The following is a 17,553-nucleotide window of genomic DNA, read 5'->3' as shown; positions in this document are numbered from 1 at the left end:
TTCTGTAACAAAGTAAAAAAAGTAAAAAAAAGTACTGAAAGTAAAAAAAACAGTTTCATATGTCATCTCTTCCAATCAAGCCCAAAAAATAAATATAAAAAAAGTTCATTTTTACATTAATGACAAAATACAAGAAGCGCAAATGAACATATTGCTGTTCTGTCTGAATCTTTTGTTCTTCTGCTGCCTTAGTTTTCCTGGTCTGACATTCCATAGAAAAGAACTGTCATTCTTTGTTATTTAATTTTTGTTTCGCACAAGCAACAGTATTTTTAACTGAGTTAAAAATGAGTTATAACTGAAGCTAGGAATTATAGCCTATAATTTGTTCTTTCTGTCCCATTATAGTCTGTGAGCATTCCAACCCCTGCAGTAGACCTTGAGCAGTCCTTCCATAGTTGTTCCTGGGCATCCTTCCTCTAGAAGAGTAACAGTCCCTGGGCAGTCCTTCCTTCCTTTAGAGTTGTCCATGGACACTGCTTCTACTCTAGCTGTCCCTGGACATTCCTTTCTCTAAAGTAGTCCCTGGACATTCCCTCCTCTATAGTATGGACTTTCCTATTCCCTCCTCTATAGTATGGACTTTCCTATTCCCTCCTCTATAGTATGGACATTCCTTCCTGTATAGTTGTCCTTGGCTTTTCTTCTTCTATAGTAGTTCTTATGCAGTCCTTCCTCTGTCCTCCTCTATAGTCGTCCCTGGGCATTCCTTCCTCTTTAGTAGTACAAGGGCTTTTTCTTCCTCTATTTTAGTCCTTGGGTAGTCCTTCTATTTTAGCTGTCCCTAGGCAGTCCTTCCTCTATTGTAGTACCTGGCCATTCCTTCTTGTACAGTAGTCCTTGGGCTTTCACTCCTCTATACCATATACTGTATACTATATTGTCATTCCTTCCTCTATAGTAGAGCACATGCTTTTTTCCTCTATTTTAGTCTTTATCAAGTTAGTGTTTAGTAGCTACTAAGCTGTCCTTCCTCTATAGCAATCCATCAACACTCCTTCTTCTATAGTCGTCCCTGGGCTTTCATTCCTCTGCAGAAGTCCCTGGGAATTCCATTCAGTCATTCCCATGTTAGCCTGACTTTTGAAGATAACGTTCTTTGCTTGATGTACCGTGATCGCTTTCAATTTTGTAAAACCATTAAACAATGTGACCTACAGCTGAAAGAAGAAGAGCTCGGACACAGGGACATTGTGGTAATCCTACTGGAAATTAAAGAGACAGTAGTAAAGTACTGTAATACAATCTGCCTTTCTTAATTTCCTCTTGTTTGGAATATTGCCGAACCCGAGTGGTATGAAAACACTTATTAATCTACTACTAAGAGGCAGTATAAAAAGGCATCTTATTCATAAGCTCCAAAATCAATAAAATAATTTTGCATGTGGTGGTGGCAGGAGATGCAGGAACAGGACTGCACTTAGCAGTCCCAGACATCTGGAGAAGCTGCCACCTGGCAGGTTAAGGAAAGAGCAGAGATGTAACCTATTAAGAGCAGGCATGGCGTGGCTTCAGCCAACTGCAGCCTTTCCAGCGAACTCATACCGAGTTCAAGGCTATGAATGGGACTTTACTCAAACCCCGGTCCGGGGCACCCCTGGCACGGGGTTTTAGTGAGTAGTTAACTGAGAGTGAGAGCCCGGGGGTTGGTGAACCCGGAGCGAGAGCCCGGGGGGCTGGTGAACCTGGAGCGAGAGCCCAGGGGGTGGTGAACCTGGAGCGAGAGCCCGGTGGGTCGTGAACCGGGAGCGAGAGCCCGGGGGGGTGGTGAACCCGGAGCGAGAGCCCGGGGGGGTGGTGAACCGGGAGTGAGAGCCCAGGGGGTGGTGAACCCGGAGTGAGAGCCCGGGGGGTGGTGAACCCGGAGCGAGAGCCCGGGGGGTGGTGAACCCGGAGCGAGAGCCCAGGGGGGTGGTGAACCCGGAGTGAGAGCCCGGGGGGTGGTGAACCCGGAGCGAGAGCCTGGCGGGTTGTGAACCCGGAGCGAGAGCCCGGGGGGTGGTGAACCCGGAGTGAGAGCCCGGGGGGTTGTGAACCGGGAGCGAGAGCCTGGCAGGTTGTGAACCCGGAGCGAGAGCCCAGGGGGTGGTGAACCCGGAGTGAGAGCCCGGGGGGGTGGTGAACCGGGAGCGAGAGCCCGGGGGGGTGGTGAACCGGGAGCGAGAGCCCGGGGGGGTGGTGAACCGGGAGCGAGAGCCCGGGGGGGTGGTGAACCCGGAGCGAGAGCCCGGGGGGTGGTGAACCGGGAGCGAGAGCCCAGGGGGTGGTGAACCCGGAGTGAGAGCCCGGGGGGTGGTGAACCCGGAGCGAGAGCCCGGGGGGTGGTGAACCCGGAGCGAGAGCCCAGGGGGGTGGTGAACCCGGAGTGAGAGCCCGGGGGGGTGGTGAACCCGGAGCGAGAGCCTGGCAGGTTGTGAACCCGGAGCGAGAGCCCGGGGGGTGGTGAACCCGGAGTGAGAGCCCGGCAGGTTGTGAACCCGGAGCGAGAGCCCAGGGGGTGGTGAACCCGGAGTGAGAGCCCGGGGGGGTGGTGAACCGGGAGCGAGAGCCCAGGGGGGTGGTGAACCGGGAGCGAGAGCCCGAGGGGGTGGTGAACCAGGAGCGAGAGCCCGGGGGGGTGGTGAACCCGGAGCGAGAGCCCGGTGGGTCGTGAACCCGGAGCGAGAGCCCAGGGGGTGGTGAACCAGGAGCGAGAGCCTGGCAGGTTGTGAACCCGGAGCGAGAGCCCGGTGGGTCGTGAACCCGGAGCGAGAGCCCGGGGGGGTGGTGAACCCGGAGCGAGAGCCTGGCGGGTTGTGAACCCGGAGCGAGAGCCCGGTGGGTCGTGAACCCGGAGCGAGAGCCCGGGGGGGTTGTGAACCCGGAGCGAGAGCCCGGGGGGGTGGTGAACCCGGAGCGAGAGCCCGGGGGGGTTGTGAACCCGGAGCGAGAGCCCGGGGGGGTGGTGAACCTGGAGCGAGAGCCTGGCAGGTTGTGAACCCGGAGCGAGAGCCCGGGGGGGTGGTGAACCTGGAGCGAGAGCCTGGCAGGTTGTGAACCCGGAGCGAGAGCCCGGGGGGGTGGTGAACCGGGAGCGAGAGCCCGGGGGGTTGTGAACCCGGAGCGAGAGCCCAGGGGGGTGGTGAACCGGGAGCGAGAGCCCGGGGGGGTGGTGAACCTGGAGCGAGAGCCTGGCAGGTTGTGAACCCGGAGCGAGAGCCCGGGGGGGTGGTGAACCGGGAGTGAGAGCCCGGGGGGTTGTGAACCCGGAGCGAGAGCCCAGGGGGGTGGTGAACCCGGAGCGAGAGCCCGGCAGGTTGTGAACCCGGAGCGAGAGCCCGGGGGGGGGGTGAACCCGGAGCGAGAGCCCAGGGGGGTGGTGAACCCGGAGCGAGAGCCCGGGGGGGTGGTGAACCCGGAGCGAGAGCCCGGGGGGGTGGTGAACCCGGAGCGAGAGCCCGGGGGGTGGTGAACCCGGAGCGAGAGCCCGGGGGGGTGGTGAACCCGGAGCGAGAGCCCGGGGGGGTGGTGAACCCGGTGCACTCTCACTCACCCACACAGCCGTAGCTCTCCTGCGGCTCCTGGAAGCCCCGGTCGCACAGACAGCGGAAGGAGCCGGCGGTGTTCTCGCAGAAGCCGTGGCTGCCGCACAGCGTGCTATTCGCAGTGCACTCGTCCACATCTGCAAACGAGACAGCACAGACAGTGTCAGGCCACGGCACCCGAGCGCGCTCCCCGGAGCCCAGACAGAGCTCCCTCCAGACAAGGAGGTGATCCCTCTCCCTCAGCTTGTTCTCTTCCTCACAAACACAAGGGGACCTACATCCACCTTGAAATGAAAGTACCACTGATCCTTTTGTTTGATAATGTATTCTTCCCTGCTGTTCAGGAGGAGCCGTCTCAATTGTTTCCATGTGATCACATAGTCTCCGGCTTGCTCCTCTTCCTCTTCATGTGGTCTCCAGCTCTCTCCTCTTCTTCTTCAGTCTCCAGCTCACTCCTCTTCCTCTTCAATCTCCGGCTCGCTCCTCTTCCTCTTCATGCGGTCTCCAGCTTGCTCCTCTTCCTCTCCAGTCTCCGGCTCGCTCCTCTTCCTCTCCAGTCTCCGGCTCGCTCCACTCCCTCACTTCAGCAGCTTCTCTCCCTCTCGAGTGTGTCTGAAGACACTCCTGTATTTCCACACAGGCCTGATGCTTTTCAGCCATGAGCTGGCTTTGTCTTCAAGGGCCTTCAGCATGACTCCTCCTTTTCTGTGTCCGTCTATGGCAGAGCCTCCATCCTGCTCTTGGTCTCTTCACGTTTAAAGGAGTGAATAAATTTGAACTGAGAAGGCACTGAAGTACAAAAGGGGCACTTAAGTTAAATATATAACACATAAAATGCATTTTTGCAAAGCAGATTCCTTTGGTCTACTATGTTTACAGACTATGCTAGCTGCCATCTATTGTCACTCCTCATTGTGCAATAAAGACCTGGAATAAATGTGTTACTTTATGTTACAAGACAACATTTCAAGATTGTACTGTATGAGCAATTGAAGCATATCAAGCTGACATTTTGATCTCAGCTACAGTGCAAGCAGTGCAAGCAGAGCTCTGTCTCTTAATATAGCTCATTGCGGTATTGAGTTTCCATGACAAACAAAGGAAAAGAATTCTGTGAAGCGAACATGCCCTGCATAAGGGGAGAGGACAAATCTATAAACCGCACATAGCACGCAAACAATGCAGTGTGTGAAGAACAAGTAACACACATGTAAGCAGCTCTTGATATAACACAGCAGTACAGCTGACAGATTAAGTCTAACGATGTCACGGAGCAATAAAACAGCCACTGATATGCTATGAGAAAGCAGCAGTCTCTTCATAGACATTTCGATGAATGAGACTCAAAAAATGACTTTTGGTACCAAAGGGTGTATTGCAGATGTAAACAAAAGATGTAGAGTAACATGGGCAAAACTACTAACAGGTGCCCTACAGACACACAATTACACTGTATTGACAGATGTCTACATACAGTACATTACAGACATTGCCCTTTCATGAAGGTTCAAAGGAATACCATCTTACATGAGAGCGTGTTGTTAGAAACTTAGTGAGACACCTGAGCTTCATTAGGACACAGGCAGCTGGTTATGTTTGAATGCAGGAGTAAAACTAAGCAAAGACTTCCTTAGCATCTGGTGAATTTTAAAGAGCAGCATTTCATGGTTTTAATCTTGGTTTTAGAGGTAGTAACAACATCTTTCTTCTTTTCTCTTTTTATGCTTAGTATCATACTGCTGAACTGGCGTTTCTGTATATTTCTGTCTAAAAATCTTAAAAGGCTTAACAAACGTTTAGGCGGTCTTACCCTGTCTAATTTTCCCACCACCAAACCACCAAGTAAAAACACTACAAGAGCTGTGCTCGGACATGGTGCAACCAACAGCATAGCTATCACTGATGGAACCTCATTCCACCATGTGACGCACGTGCGCACGCTCCCCCATCACTGCACACAGCGCTAGCGGCACGTGGCCATGCAGACCTAAGATTAATGTGAAAAATGAGGACATGAGGTGAGGCTGTAAGCTGGCAACACAACAGCAGCAGTGTCACAATGCAGGCGAGGAATAGGAGAGCTCCAGCAGTCGGCCTGAGCGACTCACCGACACAGATCCCACTGGGCTCTTCAGTGTAGCCTGGAGGACAGTCCACGAGGCACCTGTACGAGCCCTGGGAATTCTCACAGCGCCACGTCCCACAGACATTGCTGTCTTCCTCACATTCATCAATATCTGTTTGAGATCAATTCAGTCACTTCTCAGATCAGAAAAGCCTAGAAAAACTGCAAATAACAAAGAGGATGCTGGCAGGGCATCCTGCTGAACACTGCTGTTTGAGAGGTCATAACCTGACCCAGGGGCCTTCACTTAAAATCTGAATCTTCAAACTGCGGGTTTGCCTGTACTGCTAGGACAGGAAGGAGACGAGGCTCCTTAATGAAAATAACTTGGACTCTTAAATTGTGATATTAAAAAGCAGACTGTTCCACACAGCTGGGAAGGTCCATAAGGATAATACTAAAGTATTGTATTCAATGAGTCTAAATGCTCTCCCTTGCTTTCAGATTCACAAATGCTTCAAATATTGAACAACAGCTTGCTGTTCCACAGTTTATTTCCTTACGAAGTATGACCTTATAAAATATCATGAAATATCAAAGGCTTAGATTCCCTAGTCTTGGGTCTAACAGGGTATACGTTCAGCTGGGGGCAAGAGACTTGAAGCAGATATCTTACTGCTTCCCAGGGGAGTAAAAGTTTTTCGTCACGCCACAGAGAAACCACTGGGCCACCAAAGAGCAGATGCACATGAATGTGTCATGCCCTAACTACGCGTTCTGAGGACCACAGAGGAACACACAAAAACAAAATATGAAGGTCATTCATTCCAGGCGACATCACCACAGGGGAAATCCCCCTTCAATCGAAGCACTTACAATCTACAGACTACTAACTAGGAACATGAGTTTACCAAGGCAAGTCTCATTGGCAGCATGTAGGCGATAGCCTGCAGAGCATTCACATCTATAGGAGCCCTCTGTGTTGGCACAGAAACCAAAATGACATTTGGTACCATCCGAACATTCATCCACATCTGGAAGAAACACATACAGTACCTGTTTGAGTTAAAGAAAACACTGGACAGAACAATCACATACAGTAACAGCAGTCCAAGGTTAGCAGACAAGGACACCCCAAAAACATTGTTCTAAGCCAAACTCAGTGAAAAGAACAATCACATGGCTGTGTTTACAGCTGGTCTTGGGACAATAAAGGGCACCAGCTTCTAGGGACAGGACTGAAATTTATTTCAGAATGAAAGCATGCATCGGCCCAGATTACGGACTGCCTCGGGTCTGAAGCAGGAAAAAAACTTCCAGCAAATAAAAGAGACGGAGACGGAGAAAACAAACACTAGTTTACAACAGGCAAACTGGGCTGGCATGTGTTCATTTCTTTCAAGTAATATTAGTATTCGAATTCTGTTATAATAAAATAAGTAATAAAAGCACATAAAACATCAGCACCAGACTTGTCAGACAGCCATGTGGCTGTGGGATGAAGCTAATCCAAGCCAGCTGTCTGCTGACCCTGCACTGCAGACTCCCACTCGTTATCCACAAAATCACAATCTTTACTTTCTGTACGTTAAGTTAGGTTTTTAAGTCCACACTTGATGTATCAAAGTTTTCTTCACCATGAATTTTGAAACAACAGTTCGGTACACTGAACGTGTTGGAACATGAATGTTCCAAGAGGAACATCTGGATTCGTACCTATGCTCTTACGATGCTGTCTTTAACAAAGTTGTATTGTCTCATTCAAATCACATCACCTCCTGGAGGGTAGAAGATTTGCCATTTCTTGCCCAAAGGGAATTGTTCCACCTACTGGTCCTCCAAAACAACCCGATTTTCATTGGAGGTCTCTCATCCTAGAGAGCACAGCACAGCTCCGCTTCTAAGATCGAACTCTGTGATGGTACAACTACAGATTCCAGATTCCAGAGGGCAAGTCAATCTTCGAAGGCTCTAGCCTTGCAAGTTACACAGGTACTTTTCAATTAGTAACTGATCAAAAACTAAAAGAAAACAGGTAATGTGTCTTTTAAAAGAAAACTGTCGCGTGCAGGTTGAGCTCTAAGCTGGGCATTGTGGGCTCCAGGCTGGTTTACGTCACTAGCCAATCATGGCTGGGATTCCCTAAATGGCAAAACATGATTGGCTGAGTTATGCCAATGGTGGACGGGATTGGTCAGTCAGGGCTCTCTTGTCTCCTAGCAACACAGCGACCCCTGAGGCCTTCTGCTGTTACAGGGCCAGAGGGGCCTGAGAACCATGGCCAACTAATCACACCCAGCCCCCGGTAGAGTTCAGCCTATCGGCACTGAACCTCCAGGGGCTGTGCTGACGTGTTAAAACGCAGGTTAGGGGTGTCTGCCTCCGCTTCCTCATTCTCCTGTGTTGTGTGATCGCAGAGTGTGGAGCCACAAATCAAAATGTGTACAACTCACAATTATTGGTTCCGAATCGGGGATGGCGTATAAGCAAAAAAGAGATTTAAAAAATTCGAGTTTGAATGAAACCTAGAGGACTAGACTGGAGCCCTTCATTCCTGCTGTAAGGTTGCAAACAGTTTTCCTTCTGCTGTTGACAATTTGATTTTTTGCAGCTTGACAAACAGCAGGTACAAACTGGCAGTGTAAAACAGGACAGTCGAGCACAGCAGAATAAATACCATTGCAAGGCAATTCTGCTTCTTGACATGTTTTGCTAGACTGCTCTTAAAACCTGGTGTAAGACTTTTATTTTCAGCAATAAATAAGGGCATTCTTTTCTTTTATGAGGAACCAAAAGAAAGAAAAAAATTAGCCAGTTTATTAAACTGCACTAAAGAGAGAGGAATGCCTTTTGAAAACAATCTGCCCACATCTCTCCCTTTTCAAAGGAGATTATTTTTTCAGCCAATACTGGGTATAGTAATATTACCTAACTGGTGTTTATCGGTTAACCAGAGAGTTAAAAAGCTTAAATAATCATTGTGAACATTAACATATGTAGAAACTAATCCGTTTTTGAGTTGTACTGATTTCCAAATTAGACACTTTCCTTAGTGTGGCCGAGAGCCACACCAACGTTTTGCACTACAGACAAAAGGTTTTGTCTGTTGCACACCACAGTAATGTAAAACACCTCCTGCACAGGCAGGTCTGGTTCTGAAGATACAAACGCATGTATAACACACAAAGAAAAGGACAATCTCAAGACTGGGAAGCAAAAATGATAACATGAGCTTAATAATAATGCCTGGTCAGAGGAGGTTGGAATTTACTTCCTAGCTGGACAAAACTCTTAAGAGGGGTAAAATATTCACCTGAGGAATAGTAGTTTTAGCCCTTCTTTGAGGCTACAATGATTAGCATTTCTTGCAAAAAGGCTTTCCACAGGCCTGTCTGGCCTGTCTAGAGGCACAGTCAGGCGGCAGGAGCTGAGCGAGGGGCCTTTCCTCTCGTTTTATTGCAGTGGGTTCCAAGGCAGTTTGCGAGCTGCAGTTCTGGAGTCCAAAGCAAACAAAGTTGGGGCCAGGCGCTGAGGTGCTGTACAGGCCGGGCTCGAGTGAGGCAGAGCCCAGCCGCTGGACTCGCAGGCCCGCCCAGCTGCCGCCCCGAGCGAGCGAGTGAGCGAGCGAGCAAGTGAGCGACCCCACCGCCTGCGTCACAGCAGGCCAGGACGGGGGCGACACATCCCCCCCATCTTTTAATTCTGCCCCTCGCCAGTCTTTTCTCTTCCCTCTCGAAAACGATTTTCCGTCGTAGGGAGCAGAACCAGGGCGGCCAGAATGAGCTCGTTGAAGACCTTGACATACGATCATCTCATTGAGCTAAGGAAATTTACGTTCAAACTAAAATAAGGAAAAGAAATTGATAGAACACGTGGTGCTAGCAGTCAAAGTGCATTTTACAGGAAAAAGAAGGCAGTAGATTTGACTTTCAGAAGAGCTGTAAGTTTGCGTTCGTGCCCCTTGTTTTGCTCTCCTCCTGACTCATTAGCAGCCACCTCTTCACGCTGATAGGCCCTTGTGCTGATCCTCAGCTCCCGCTCTCGCGACCAGCCCTGCGCAAAATATTTCTCCTTGTCTAGACAGCCAGCTCAATGGCCCCTTCTTTTTATTTTTACTGCAGGAAAAGGCATTTAAAACAACTCTGGCGATGGGAAAGCCTTTTGGCAAAGGACTGCTGGTGGAAAATAGCAGCAGCACATGTAAAACTAATTAAACACCACTTTCCAGAGGCAACGAGGCATCTTCTGAGGGTGGGAAAATACACAAGGAGAATCACAAGATGAGATAAGACAAGCCCTCGATCCAGCAAGCCACCTGTAACCAGAGCTGAGACTCTTCTTCTGCAGCTTGTCAGCAGTCACGCGAGCCACTTCTGTCTGTTTATCTGGACCACAGAAACATTAAACACTGCTGAACCAGACCTCCTTCGGCAGGACCAGTTCGGAAGAAACAATCACTCTAAGTACAGCCTCTCTGTGCAAATGAAGCTTCTCCGGTACAGACAGGTGAAAGGGAGTCAATTTACAGTATCTTGACGCCCATTCATTTTATTTGGGCTGATGCTTAAATTTCCATCAGCTATCAGCCTTGCTTTGTCTTGTTTCATTTCACCTGTAATTCTCACGCTTTCCGGAAATTCTTTCAGTCTGTTGATAAATTGCCAAATAGTCAAATGATGAGTAATCCCATTTTTTCTTTACAGGTAGCCAGCAGCATGACCCTGACTACTGTTCCTGAATTTGATCTATTAATCCTATGCCCTTGGAATATTTCCTAAGAGATCACAGATTTTGTTTTCCTTGAAATTCCTGAGCTCTAGCAGCCAGTTAAAAAAAAAAGCAAATCAGAAATAAGTTGCTAGCCAAATCCACTCACAACCTCCATGTGGCTCAGTCCTTCTATATAATGTTTTTTGTTAATAATCCAGAACAAGAGACAAAAACGTAAAAAAACAGTTCTGTGGCTGTAGCAGGTGTTGTAATTCTCTGCTGTTGACAGTGCCTTTGCATATCCAATAAACCTGACAATAGTGTATACACAGAACAATGTAAAGATCGTGAAATGACAATGGGGAAAAACATAACCAACACAATTCACTCTATGACTGTATGATGTACAATTTTAAAGACTGTGTGTCAGTGAGAAATGTCAATGTCACTATTGCCACAACTGATATCTTCACTGCACATTAACATAAGATCAGCTGAGAGCCACAAACAATGAATCAAGAATTGATGAATGGAATCCAGAAGTCAAATAAATAAGCACAGCTAACCAAACGCCCGGACTGCAGGCTGCTTACCTTCACAGGAGTGTGAATCCTCAGCCGCAGCAAACCCCTGCTCACAGATGCAGTGGAAGGATCCCTGAGTGTTGAAGCACTCCCCGTAGGGGCCACACAGCTCGGAGTCGTCCAGGCACTCGTCGACATCTGAGAAAACAGCCGGAGGGGACAGAGGGTCAGCAGTATGGCGCAGCCAGCCGGGACAGGGACAGCCACAAGCTTGCAGGTTTTGTGGGTCAGTGATCAGGCTTCAACTAATCTGTTCCAATCGAACAAACAGTCCAATGAAGTCATGAAGAGATAAGCTGGAACAAAATGATCTGGAAATTGTCACTAGGGTGGCAATAGCATCCGCACTAGTGAAAACAGCACCTGCAATGGTGAAAACGGGAAGGATTGATTTATTGGATACTGGAAAGATGCATTATTGCTACTGGCAATACAATGTATGGGAAATGGTTGCACAGAAGACCTAAGCTTCTGAGATCCTGCTGCTAATTTAATTACAACAGTGCACAGGTCATCTTTAAAAATCATGCTGATCTGGTGATGCTGTTGTTCCATTGCTTGTACTACAACATCACTGCACTGCAGAAATAACCACAGGCCACAAGCTGACACATTGGAACTTGTGTTTGTTTCAGTTTATACACGGAAAATTAGGCAGACAGTATATCAAGAAAGCAACGACCTTTTTCAGCAAAGATAAACTGGGAGAAATTACTGCTGTGTACATGTCAGTTGTGCTTTGCATTTCAGTGAAGGACTTTTTAAACTAATTTTCTGTCTATAGGTATGACAAAATGTAGGCGTTTGCAATGTAAGAGTTTAAGACAGAGAAGGTCCTATAGATTCTGGGGGAGACACTTATGAATGAAACATTTATTATGCAAGTGGAATTTACCTTGACACCTAGTGCTGTTGACCACTTGGAAGCCATCTGGGCATGTGCACTGGTATGATCCCATGCTATTAATGCACTGGCCAACTTCTCCACAGGCCTCCCTGAACTCCTGGCACTCATCCACATCTGAAACCATAAAGCAACACCACCTCACACTCCACACATTTGGACAGTGACTCTGGAACTGCAGATGAGACCCGAGTGTCTAAACTAAAGACGCCGAGCATGAACTCACCTCAGAAAACCCCTGCTCTGCAAGACCCAGAAAATCGTCAGCAACTGTCATACCATTATGCTTATGCTTGCTAATGTGCTAAGGTCTGATACAGTAGCATATTGTACCTACCAAGTGTAGTATGACTGCACAGGTAAACGTGGCTTGTTTTCACAGTGGTGTCTAGGTTGAGTGAGATGTGGAAGCACTCATATGTTATTGGCCCTGTAAAGCCCAGACAAGCCCTGCAGTTGTGTGACCTGGTTTCAGGTGAAGCCACTGAAGAATCTTTTTTCCCCATCTCCATAAGGGGTTAAGAGTTTCTTACCTTCACACTGGTCACCAGCAGGTGAAATCCTGAACCCAGAGCCACAGGTGCAGATGAACGTTCCCTCTGTATTCCTACAGTGCCCCCTGGCACAGACGTCCTCATCCTGACATTCATCAACATCTGGGAGCAGAAGAGATTACGGTCCAGACATTGCAGAGGGCACCATTACCCTGAGCATCCTGGAAACTGCACAGCTCCTAAGATACTGCACAACTAATTTTGAGACCGACGAGGCCCTGATTCAGCAGTAAGCTTTAGAAAGATCTGAGAATCGTTCCCTCTCCTCTGCCAGCGTCCTCCTGGTCAGCTTCCAAGTGAGGGCTGAACTAGGGTGTGCCCCCACTGTGCTGAAGAATAATGTCTAGCAGCTTGTCTACAGACACCAGATGCTTACATTATAAAAATGTTACTCATTTCAACGTCATCTTTAAAAAACGTAATAGCTGTTTTTTTTCCATTTACTGCATGTTAGTAATTGTCATTTGCAACTTCTCTTTAGATTTAAACTAACAGAAGTTAAAACCTAGCAGTTTTTGTGGATCATAATGCTCTTTTCTATATCAATCCGGCTCCTACCTCACTTCCAGTGTTCACAAGTGTCCTTATTCATTTCTCAGCTGGCACCTGAGACTTTATTTCACAAGTACTTTTAGATACTGAGTTTTACTGGAAGTTGTAAACATAAAAAAGAGGACATTACCTGTGCAAAATCTGCCATTTCGACTCAACTCATATCCTTTATTGCATCTGCAAATGTAGGATCCTTCCAGGTTGGAACACTTGCCATTGACACACAGTGACTTGTTCAGACACTCATTGATGTCTAGGTGAGGGAAGAACAGGAAGAGAAACGCTGGTATGAGCTATGAGATACCTACTGTATGTTTAACCAAAGGAATTTGACACTGATCATACATAATGAACTTCACAAACAAAAAGGCAGCTTTTCACAATTTGGAAATATTTTGCCTTTCCCCCCCCGAGAAATTCTATACGTTGACTTTTCATTCCACCATCTGTAAGGACTGTGGGTCGGTGCTCAGGAATGTTGTCTGGATTAACTCCTGCACTCACATTCCTCAGTTCTTCATGGTCTTTATTTTTTCAACCATCACTAAACTACTGTACTATCCAGCTTTGTCTCATAAGAACACCGAAAAATCTGCTGCAAAGGCCACTTATTTCAAAAGGAAAATGGCAAGGGCTGGCTTTCTGAATGAATATCTAACTGACACGGAGATATTTACAGTAGTAAAGTTACAAGGTGATTGCATAAATAAGTGGTCTGTGCAGAACTGCATGCTTTTATTTAAAAAAAAAATGTGGATGCCAGTCAAGAATTCTGAATCTTGTAATTCCTGGTGCCTGTTTACTTTGGGTTTTTTTTGGAGCTTGCTAGCTTGATCTTTTGCAATGAATGATGTGTTTTCAGTTATACAGTATGTTGCAGGAACTAAAGTACTGAAGTATGAAGCCCTTTCCAAACACCAAAGAGCTCTTGCTATGCAATATCTTGGTATTTCATTTCATTACACTCCATTCACTTGCAATTTTTAATATACTTCCTTATTGTCTGCAAAATGAAACAAACTAATCATTATTCACTGCTATCTGGATAGTCCTTCGCTGGTATTGGCATCTCTAGGACACTGCAGCTCATGGTGGGAGTTGGACTGGATGGCCTGTAAAATCAGTAGTTAACACCCCAGAAAACAACTACGATGCAGATACAAATGCAGCACTTGCTCATGGCTCAATAAATCCCTCCTTACTCCGAGCGCGTGCGTGTTTTCTGTCAGGAAGACACTGGATGATCTATGCTGTCTGAAAGACTACACAGGGATGTGGGATGGAGAGTGAATCTGGGGAGCTGTGAGAAGGAAACTCAAAGAGGCGTCCGTGTGATGAAAGACCAGTGCCTGTCTGCTAACGAGCCCCTGCAGCCCGCGCTCTGCCCACGAGTCTCCTCCGCAGAGCCGCAGCAGGCAGACCTCCTCAGGGGGGACACAAGGCAGCAGAGCTCTAACAATGCACAAACAACGTCTAGACATCAAGCATGTAAAGCTGAAGGGCGCTGTGTCCGTCTGACTTTCTGAGGTTTAGAATAGTGCAAACACGAGCGCTGGCAGAGTCTTACTCTCTTACAACAGCTGGGAAGTGGAAGAATCACTGTTACAGGGGGATTAATCCAAGACCGTCCATGTCAACAACTATCCATATATCTGTATGGACAAAGACATCTGTAACACTATGCTAGTCCTAATGTTGTCTTTGGTCATGATTACCGTAGAAAAAATGACATAGTATACTGTATATAGTACATAAATAATGATATATGTAGTATATATAGTAGTCAACACACTTACATTGGGCATTTACAGTACTATGTTGAATACAGTGTTTACACAAAGCTGTTTTTTTGTATAAAAGTCTACACTTGCTAATTGAAAGAATAACAAGCACAGCAAGGTATGTTAAATTACTGTGAAACAGCAAATACAGTCTTAAGGAGGATGCATTCCTATTTGCTATACCTAACATCAGCACACTTCTCAACTCTCTGTATGCCCTCCTTCAACACACTCACTGATGATGCCTGTGTGGAGCACAGTGGCTTGAAGAGTTAGCACTGATTGACAGTGTCCTCTGATTGGAGAATGACCTGTTTCTCCCCAGTGGCACTGCAAGCACACTGCCCCCAGGGGGAGCTGTTGCACAAACCACGAAAGAAACCATTGCTGCTACTAGGAAAGCCAGCTCCAGCTGTGTTTGGATGATGCACAGCTGCATGGAGAATCCTGACCACAGCAGTCTACTGAAAGATTCATCTGCCAGCAGTCATATCACCCTGCAACTCACAATTGACAACCCACTGAAGCTAAGCAGGTGTGAGCCTGGTCAGTACCTGGATGGGAGACCTCCTAAGGAAAAACTAAGGTTGCTTCTGGAAGAGGAGTTAGTGGGGCCAGCAGGGGGCGCTCATCCTGTGGTCTGTGTGGGTCATAATGCTCTAGTATAGCGATGGGGACACTATACTGTAAAAAGGCGCTGTCCTTCAGATGAGACGTAAAACACAAGGCCCTGACTCTCTGTTGTCATTAAAAATCCCAGGGCTTTTCTTGAAAAGAGGATGTTACCCCGGTGTCCTGGCCAAATTTCTCCCTGGCCTTTACCAATCATGGCCTCCTAATAATCCCTATTTATGAACTGGCTTCATTAATCTGTTCTCCCCCCCACTAATAAGTAATTACTTCTTCTTATTATTATTATTAAGAGACTTTAAATTGGATTTTTTTAATAAGACACAGCTCTCCCTTTCTTGTTAACCTGTCTGGGAGAGATAATTACTGGCAGTCTTGCTCTCCTACACTACCCACTTGCTGGGTCATTCATCACCCGGCAGGCGACAAGCTCCACAGCGCCTGACAGGAGAGTAAATGCTGACTGGAGGAGCTCAGCGTCTTGCAGTGATGTCACTGCCAGCCTGCCGGCACCTGGTAAGTTGCAAGAGTCTGCTGGGAAGCAGAGAGACCCCTGGCAGAGCCTGGCAATACTCTGCAATTGTACTCAGAGTTGTACCCACAACAGCCCAAAAGCATTTATTTCTCCTTAGCGCAGATTTATGTTTCATTGGCTTCACAGTGCATGTTGGTGCTGTCAAGTAAAGATGCACTTAATTACTTAAGTGGTTTAATTACTTAGGAGGAATGTGCAAATAAAGCTCTGCCTTTTTAGGAATTGGCAAGGGACTCAGAATTCCTCTTCTCTGAGCTCTATCCCAGCGGGCATTTTTTAATAGCAGGCCAGAAAAAAGACCCTAAGTATCTGCTTTTGTTGAGGAATAGCACAACCGGGGAGCACAAACAAGGCAGAGCGAGAAGGTGCCAGAGTCAACATGGGATGTGGGACAGAGCAGAAATTCAGTTCCAAAAACCCAGACAGCCACACATTTGGTCAAATATATCCCATGTACTTGCAGAGCCCCGTAAACACTAAACTGGAAATAAAGTGCGATAAATTGCATAGTTAAAGTCACTCTGAAGATATATTACAAGAGTAAAACTAGAAAAGTAAAATTCTTCACTTTATTCCAGCTGTTGGAAAATCTTTGCTATTTGACTGAGGTTATAACCAGAATACTGTACCCTGTCTGGCGATTTTGTTTCTGCAGAGCTGCTGTGCCAATAAAACTATCAAGGCTAACAGAGTAAATCACAGCGTTTCACTCATTCGTCTCCTTGTTAAATCTGACATCTGGGACACCAGCCCTGGAAGGAACAGTGAGATGCCTTGACAAGACGATTCTGATTGATTTCCTTCCTCTGCATTCAAGCTCTTTCTTTCGCATTACATTATTTTTAATTCAATTATATGAAAATGCTTTATGTTCTTTTTTAACTCCTAAAAAAGTCCAGCTAATTTTCCAATGTTCTCATTAAGTGACAAAATGCATTAATTACTAACTACCCGGTGAGCAAGACGGGATGAACAGAGTCCTCTCATTGCTCACCTCTGCCTCTAACTCTCTGCCTCGTCTACTTCCACAGGCTGAGGGATCTAACTGCGTGGATGGAGCAGACAGCTGCGGAAAAGCATCGCCTTTGCTACTGTACATACCCACACACTGCTCGCCCCGGCCCTCGTGACCGTCAGGACACGGCACGCACTCGTAAGACCCGGGAGTGTTGAGACAGCGCCCCGCGGGACAGATCCTTGCATCCAGGCACTCATTGATGTCTGCAAGAGTGAAACGTTTCCATTACAGTCAGGAAACCCCCCAAATGCCCTAGCTATAGCAATAGCAGAGGTGGCCTCCAGGTTCCCACAGATGTCTCGTTAACGTCACTCGATGTCTGCAGGCACCTGGGAATTTGCAGGAGTTGTGGCTGTGCTGAAAGGAGCACTAAACCTCACCCTTCCCCAGAAGGGCTCTATTTATCTTGTGTCCCCAGAAGGGGAATCCTGGTCACAGTGAGCTACTGTCCTGATCCACGTTAAAGCCCACTACATCTATGCTGTAGAGCTCAACCGGAGCTGTGATGGGGTGCCTCCATATATGGTCATGGTGCTTATAACTGTACTGTATATGCTTACTGTTCACATGGGAACCCCTAATGTTTATTGTAAAAAAAGACCCGACTCCATCTCTCCATCTCACAGCAGGCTCTAGTCAAGTACTTCCTTCGACACTGAATCTTCAAAGATTCAGTGTACTCTTCCGAGAGGCCCC

At 47.3% G+C, this 17,553-nt stretch overlaps 1 protein-coding gene across 6 annotated transcripts in view; it reads right to left on the bottom strand.

Moving 5' to 3' along the window:
• Positions 1-17,553, bottom strand: part of ltbp1 (latent transforming growth factor beta binding protein 1) — a 102,588-nt gene that overhangs the window by 13,198 nt on the left and 71,837 nt on the right. For 5 of the 6 annotated variants that reach the window (XM_088934103.1, XM_088934104.1, XM_088934106.1 and 2 more), the window contains 8 exons: positions 16,941-17,060; positions 13,024-13,146; positions 12,321-12,443; positions 11,779-11,904; positions 10,893-11,021; positions 6,501-6,623; positions 5,633-5,761; positions 3,533-3,661 (listed from right to left, as the gene is read on the bottom strand). In XM_088934103.1, coding sequence (XP_088790229.1) covers positions 3,533-3,661; positions 5,633-5,761; positions 6,501-6,623; positions 10,893-11,021; positions 11,779-11,904; positions 12,321-12,443; positions 13,024-13,146; positions 16,941-17,060 — 1,002 coding nt within the window. The remainder of the gene's footprint in view (positions 1-3,532; positions 3,662-5,632; positions 5,762-6,500; positions 6,624-10,892; positions 11,022-11,778; positions 11,905-12,320; positions 12,444-13,023; positions 13,147-16,940; positions 17,061-17,553) is intronic. The other variant, XM_088934105.1, reaches the window with a different exon arrangement.

Source organism: Atractosteus spatula, chromosome 15, assembly GCF_055471065.1.
Source record: "Atractosteus spatula isolate fAtrSpa1 chromosome 15, fAtrSpa1.hap1, whole genome shotgun sequence".
Classification (NCBI taxonomy): Eukaryota; Metazoa; Chordata; class Actinopteri; order Semionotiformes; family Lepisosteidae; genus Atractosteus; species Atractosteus spatula.
Note: the sequence above shows the minus strand (reverse complement) of the source record. Positions and strands in the feature narration are given on the sequence as shown.